At 42.5% G+C, this 7,500-nt stretch overlaps 2 protein-coding genes across 2 annotated transcripts in view; one reads left to right on the top strand and one right to left on the bottom strand.

The window, feature by feature from the left end:
• The window catches only part of LOC138947934 (uncharacterized), a 21,176-nt gene extending 20,527 nt beyond the window's left edge, over window positions 1-649 (bottom strand). The window contains exon 1 of the mRNA XM_070319460.1: window positions 498-649. Within this exon, the coding sequence (XP_070175561.1) occupies window positions 498-504 (7 nt within the window). The 5' untranslated portion in view covers window positions 505-649. The remainder of the gene's footprint in view (window positions 1-497) is intronic.
• A 3,114-nt stretch (window positions 650-3,763) lies between these two features.
• The window catches only part of LOC138948075 (uncharacterized), a 5,459-nt gene continuing 1,722 nt past the window's right edge, over window positions 3,764-7,500 (top strand). Inside the window, exons 1-3 of the mRNA XM_070319603.1 lie at window positions 3,764-3,941; window positions 4,131-4,353; window positions 6,002-6,536. Of these exons, the coding sequence (XP_070175704.1) occupies window positions 4,301-4,353; window positions 6,002-6,536 (588 nt within the window). The 5' untranslated portion in view covers window positions 3,764-3,941; window positions 4,131-4,300. The remainder of the gene's footprint in view (window positions 3,942-4,130; window positions 4,354-6,001; window positions 6,537-7,500) is intronic.

The following is a 7,500-nucleotide window of genomic DNA, read 5'->3' on the forward strand; positions in this document are numbered from 1 at the left end:
ACAGTCATAAAAACATTAATGGTAGAACATATAAGTTTATGTACATGAAGCGCGTTATGTAGAAGCATTGTAGATCATAAGGCAGTGTTCAAATTAAAATTGGGTGTAAAGCAATGAAGTTAAACGGAAAGTAACCCAACAATACATTAGCTCAGCAAAACAATGTATTACAGAGCCAAATCTTCAGAGTTAGAGAGAGAGAGAGAGAGAGAGAGAGAGAGAGAGAGAGAGAGAGAGAGAGAGAGAGAGAGAGAGAGAGAGAGAGAGAGAGAAAGAGAGAGAGAGAGAAAGAAAGAAAGAGAGAGAGAGAGCGCGAGAGAGAGAGAGAGAGAGAGAGAGAGAGAGAGAGAGAGAGAGAGAGAGAGAGAGAGAGAGAGAAAGAGAGAGAGGCCAGGAAAAGGGTTTTTAACAAAAGTATTCTTCATATGACAATTTTCCATGATCAAGAACACACAGAAAAGCAGGAGATAGGAGGAAAAATACAATTATCAACTCACCAGCCATTTCACCGGACGAAGAAGATAACCCTCCCTAACACCAGCACACCTGATTCTTCCTGCCTCCTTCCCCCACACACGCGACGTGTCAATCTTCCACTGCTGTACACACACCTAGACGGGCAGGCCTACCCTTTGATAATTAGCTTCCGTAATTACACTCAGCGTGTAATTAATCAATAGGTGCAGGTAGTAAAGAACTGATTTGCATTTTGCCGGCGCATTTTGTTGTACAGACTGCTTTGCGAGTCGAAGGGTTCTTATAATTATTCGTATACCTCTTCAAAACACAGAATTGATTAAAAGTAGTAAAATAAATAGATCGCGTCTTGAAAGCCTTGTAAAGTTGAAGCGCTAACGCGATCAGTGGGTGTTGTTTTTCTTTTATTCATTCTTATACATAATACACAATTAGAAATGAGTTTTTATGAGAGAAAATGTAATCATGGAACCTCTGTATTTGTGAAATCTAAAAACACACCTTTTCGGCAAACATTTACCGTATAATATTCAAGCCTGGTCCGTTCCTGATGGTCACTTTTGTCCCATGTACTGTACATAGTTTTTCACATACGTGTTTTGCGCGCGCGTGAGTGCGTGTGTTTGTGATAATATTTTTCAGAGCAATGTGTTAATCATTGATATGTGTGTGATTGCGCGTTAAATGATGTTTTTTTGTCGTAGAATTTTGATTATACAGGGCTTTAAGCAAAGTTAAACACTGGATACATGCGCTGTAGAAATATTATGCATTATTTATTGTTATTAAATTTGTTTCCAAAACTGATTTTAATTCAAGTTACGCGAGTAGCTGTTGCGCTGACTGAGTAGAGAAATAATGGGATAGCTGGAATGTGTGGGGATATGAGTTTTTAAATTGGATAGATATATTGATCGAAGGAGGGATTTCTCGAATTACATTTACTATAATCTACTTAATCATGAAGCCAGTATTCCTTGATCGTTCAGCCATTTTCCTACTCGTTTAACAACTTGCTTAGCTTTAATCTGTTTTGTTTTAATCCATTTTCCACCCCACCCCCCCTAAACAAAATCATATCCGATAAACGGGACGGAACAAATTTCAGACACTTCAATAAAATCTGTTGTATGTAAACATCAGCCTCTAGCCTACTGTAATATTACCCCCCCCCCTCCCCGAACCGCACACCCGTACACCAACACCACTTCCATCCCTACCCTTCCCCCCCCCCCCCCCCATTTTGCCATCTCATTAAATATCAAGTTTTATACTTGATTTATGTTCCTGTACCTCCCCCGAAATCGGCGTACGCTGCCTGAATGGCGGGGTAAAAACGGTCATACACGTAAAAATCCACTCGTGCTAAAAACCTTGAGTGAACGTGGGAGTCTAAGCCCACGAACGAAGAAGAAGAAGAAGAAGAAGAAGAAGAAGAAGAAGAAGAAGAAGAAGAAGAAGAAGAAGAAGAAGAAGAAGAAGAAGAAGAAGAAGAAGAAGAAGAAGAAGTTCCTGTACGTGTAAACCAATACGCCCCCCCCCCCCCCCTGCCTGTAGTTTGTAATCTGACAAAATCAACGCATGTCACTCCTGGTTTAGGATAGCCTGTGTTAATCAATACTCAGGGCCTAATTATGATCAGCGCGTCACCTGTCTTCTGATCGATCCATACAGAAATACGTCAATTCACACACACACTAAGGTGGCTGTGCTGTGCACATCTGACAGGAGTATAATCGTATTCATTCTCGTAGTTTTGCATCTGTTCCATTTAGCAAGCTATCATCAGAAAAAATTGTGAGATAAAAATCCCGGGCAGCATGAATGGATCTCATAAATATGTTATGCTCAAGAGCAAAATCAAAAAACAAGAAAGGTAGGTTGTTGGAACGTGTGTTATTGACAAAACAATACATTCACAGATATTTCGACCCAACGGTCTTTTAAGTGAACAGACAAACAAATATTCACACAAAACTTATCTTGATAGAATCAGTTTACGTCCACTCGTCAGGAAGCCGAGCGAATGAATCATAATTTAAAATAAATTAGAATTTATAATAATTAAAACTATAAAGTGGCTTTTGTGGTTTATTTCGCATTTAGGTCCCAGGTAACATTATGAAGTTTTAATACGATCAATCGGACCTATTATCAAGTTAGTGCATCAACTTTTGAACGAACTGCGCCCAGTAGTTTCCCAGCAATAAGCTGTTAGGTCGAGACGGACAGACACACACACAGACACACCCACACACACTCAATTAAAGTCTGCTGGACCCTCCTACTGCGTACTCGGGGAAAATCTCATTTTGTAAAAGAAGTATTCATCATGGTGGCGTTTCTTGTGCATGTGCACTGTCACACATGATATGATACAATTGTTTATCAGGGACATTCGGTCAAATAACTTACTTCTGCTGATTAGTCCTTCGGAAAGAAACTTGTATCCAGTACGATCTCATAAACAAAGGGAAGTAATTTGTTTAGATATTTGTTTGAAGGCACAGTGCAGCTCACAGCCTTGGTTTTGCGTTTTTGTTGCAGCTGAGTGCATTTACAGTTAAAAAATCCTCCTATGGTAGTAAAACAAACCCAAAACTACCCAACGACGACATCTGTGAAGCTCGACAGTTTCTTGTTCACGCGAGTGCATAAATTAACCTAGTTATTACGTGGTGTTTGGTCGGAGTTCGATTCAACTGAGTGATTCCGGCCTCCATTTTGTTTTACACAAACTCATGATGACGTCTGACATAGTTTGCTAGTGACTGTCTTATTGTGCATGATGCGGTGATCTACCTGATCTAAATTTAGATCCAAAATTAGGTCAAGACCAGCCGGGTCCGAGTACGAAATTAATTCGTAAAAAAATTGCAGTTCTTGACTCTTTGGGTGCAAGTCAATGAAACTTGGTAGTTACCTTGATTTTTATTTTCACGATCACGAACACCAGTGGCAAATCACGGTCACGGTAAAAGTTGCATGTACAGAAAGCACGTGTCAAAGTAAACACAACCACACAGTAATTCGCTCCTCTGGATCTATTGTTTATTCAACACAAAGTGACAACTGTTGCACTTTTTTAAAATTATTTTTTTAATTCTCTTCATACACACATAGAAATACATATCATGATTTGTAATCAGTAACAAGAATGTTGTTTTCATTGGGTTTTTTTTCTCTCTCTCTCTCTCTCCCTCTCTCTCTCTCGTTCTCTCTCGTTCTCTCTCATTCTTTCACTCTCTCTCTCTCTCGTTCTCTCTCTCTCTCTGACAGAGCAGAGTCAGAACACTCTGACAAAGAAGACTTTCGATCAGACACCGACGGGATCTCAGACGACGACACCGATGATACAGATTCTGACGTAAAGGAAGAAGTCACTGCGCAAAGGCGTCTTTCATCCGACCTAAATCCAGCGCCGCAAGACAGTCTTAACGGAAAACTCGACGACATTAAACCAGGTGTGTGTTAAATTTGTGTGTGTGTGTGTGTGTGTGTGTGTGTGTGTGTGTGTGTGTGTGTGTGCGTGTGTGCGTGCGTGCGTACGTGCGCGCGTTTGTGTTTGTCTAATGAACTGCATTACCTACCTGCAATCCTTGTATTCTAACACAATGGGCCGAACAAGATTTTGTTCTTGTGATCTTGTGCAGGTGAGCCATTCTGGCAATGGATTGACGAGGATTTTGAGGTGTCGGTTTACTCAGCTCATTACGATGACGTGGAGGCGCCACCTGTCGTCAGACTCGTGGGGCTGGCCAGGGACCCTCTGCCTTACACCAACGTCGTCTGTCGCTTTCATGGCTGCCAGGACTGTCCCGTCATGCTCAGGGCTTTCGGTGAAGTTTTCCACTTCCGGAGCGGTAACGGTCGACGGTAAGTGTGCTGTGCTGTGGCAAAATTGAGCAGGGCTGGTGTACAGGAGTCGAGTTAAGAAACCTTAGGTCGGGATAAACTGCGTCGAGGATAGAGTTTATCCTGGACTTAAGTCTCCAACCTCAACTCTTGCATACCAGCCCCGGACTTTTACGTGCCACGGCGGTGACACGGGGGTGGGACATAGATACCGTCCCTACGTCATCAAATAATAGTATAGTTGACCCATGTCTGTCACGCCCTGGATCGAGTCTATGACCTGACGATCACAGGCCCAGTGCTTTACCAACTGATTTACCCCGAGCCCCCGCCCCCCTCAAGACTAGTTATTTCTTGACTCCAGTTCTTGTCTGAAGCCTCAGGGGGCACTGCTACATATACGATTGTGGCACGCGTGACTTTTACTTACATTCTTTACCAATTAAATATCAATAGATTCATGTCAAATTTCGACAACATCATCAGAAAACATGGAACTTTTTCAGAAATTGAAATCGTAAGTGTAAGCCTTCACCATGGATTGAATTTATACAATTTGTTTTACATAAAAAATATTAAAAAATATTGTGTCCGAAAACAACCTCGCACTGTTTGACAACATTATGCTTTTAAAGGTTACTCTTGTGAATTGTAGTGTACGTGCTCTACCCAAAACTTCCTACCTGACACCGTGGCTAATTTCTGACGCACCAACAGAATCCCCGACATCTCGAAAACAGTGAATGGCAGTGAAGTTCTGACCACAGGTACTGATACTACATGATTGTGTGCATTCTTTCTTTGGTGTTTTTAACGTCGGTTTCAACCACGAAGGGTTGTATCGCGACGGGGAAAGGGGGAAGATGGGATATAGAGCCACTTGTCAATTGTTTCTTGTTCACAAAAGCACTAATCAAAAATTTGCTCCAGGGGCTTGCAACGTAGTACAATATATTACCTTACTGGGAGAATGCAAGTTTCCAGTACAAAGGACTTAACATTTCTTACATACTGCTTGACTAAAATCTTTACAAACATTGACTATATTCTATACAAGAAACACTTAACAAGGGTAAAAGGAGAAACAGAATCCGTTAGTCCCCTCTTACGACATGCTGGGGAGCATCGGGTAAATTCTTCCCCCTAACCCGCGGGGGGTGTGCACAATTTGGTAAAGATGGCTTGGAAAACAAAAAAAGTTATTATTGAAAAACGCTGCGCACGTCGCGATTTTCGGCAAAGTATGCAAAATGATGGCTCAAACAGTCATACCCCTAACTCATTTCCATCGCTAATTACAAGCAAACAGCTGATCACAGCCTAACAAATCAAACTTCCTTTGAAAGATAAATGATTCAGCATTCTAAATGTTATAATCACCTTGGGTAACCAAAAACATCTATTTTTAGCAAAGCATGCAAAGTATGCTAATGGCGGCTCAAACAGTCATTGTTGGCTTTCCCCTCACTCATTTCAATCGCTAATTGCAAACAAACGGCTAACCACAGGCTTACAATTCAAACTGCCTTTCAAAGTTAACTGATTCAGCATTCTCAAGGTTATAATCACTGTTTGTCAAACTCTTGCTATCAGTGTCACCAGTTCCAGCGCGGTTAGCTAGACAACACCTCATCCGTTCTCATTTCCAGAACATTTCTCTCATTTCCAGCTTCCTCGGCGCTTTCATCCTGTGTCCGCTGGGTGGACTGGTGGAGGGTGTTCTGCCTTTTGGGGTGTCCCTGCAGAAGGACACCGACTCTAAACAAGCCACCACGATGATGAGAATCCACCACAGCAGTCAGGAACAATCGCGCATCGTGGACAACATCCAGGTCAAACTGCTCCAACGCGGAAGCACGGTCAACGAGGAGACCCTGGAGGATCTGAAGAACATGCTGACCCTGCGAAAAAGGGTGCAGGATGACACGTTCAATAAGAACCAGTTCTGGAGAGAGACCAAGAAGAACGAGGTAGAAGGCGTGGAGAACTCAAAGACGAAGAACGACGACGACAATGACAGCAACAACAGTAGCAGCAGCAACAGGTATCGTTGGAACATCACACGATGTTTCCCAGCGTTTCAGAAGGACTACGACAATCACGCCCTCCTGGCTGAAATGGTGGCGGCTAGCCGTGCTATGGGGGTGGACCATTTCAACTTCTACGTGGAATCTATCGGGCCCAACGTGAGAAAGACTTTACAGGTAGGATATGTTGACGAGAAGCAAATCCATTCAGTGAGTGAGTGAGTGAGAACGTGAGTTAGTAAGTGAGTGAGTGAGTCAGTCAGGTAGGATATTTTGACGAGAAGCAAATCCATTCAGTGAGTGAGTGAGTGAGCGAGTGAGAACGTGAGTTAGTAAGTGAGTGAGTGAGAGTGAGTGAGAGTGAGTGAGTGAGTGAGTCAATCAGGTAGGCAGACAGGCAGGCAGGCAGTCACTCAGCCACTCACTCCATCGCGCAAAATGTTAGGATGACTTTACAATTAAAGTACCTTCATTGGAAACAAATCAAATCGCTCACCAACTCAGTCACTCACGCAAGCATATTTTCTCTCTCTGAGAAACACCGTACTGTTCGTGTAAACGCTCATTTACACCACCACATATCTGTCAAGATTTTAGCGTCAGAAAGGAGCATCATTCCGCTTGCAGACATACACATATTCAACAATTAGGGGTGAGATGCACGAAGCGAAACTGGGTGCCACCCAAATGGGAGACAGAAGGTGCGCTCACAATCGACTGTGGTTTCATGTGCTACAGGAGAAGGGGCTGGGAATAAACACCCCTTCCAGTTATAAGATGGCAAAAAGTAGAGGGGTGAATAAGACTGTTGGTGCGCCCACAATCTACTGTGGTGTCAGGTAATACAAAACACACACGAATTGTCGGTTATTGGAACGTTTGATTATTGACATTGACATTGTAAAAATTGAGATGCGTGAAATAGATAAAAAAAATAATGAGTTCGAATGAGTAAATCTTGGAATTCAACATGAATGATCTAATTTTTGTGAAATACAATTGATGATGAGCAGGTGCATGAATTGAAAAATGTGAAGCGGATCATATCCTGCCATGCCCGGCCTTTCATTCCGAAACGAAACGTGAATACATCTAAATCTTGTCTGCGGCCTATGCCGTCTCGTTTCACGTTCCCTTTCGC

This window comes from Littorina saxatilis, linkage group LG15 (genome assembly GCF_037325665.1).
Source record: "Littorina saxatilis isolate snail1 linkage group LG15, US_GU_Lsax_2.0, whole genome shotgun sequence".
In the NCBI taxonomy this organism is placed as follows: Eukaryota; Metazoa; Mollusca; class Gastropoda; order Littorinimorpha; family Littorinidae; genus Littorina; species Littorina saxatilis.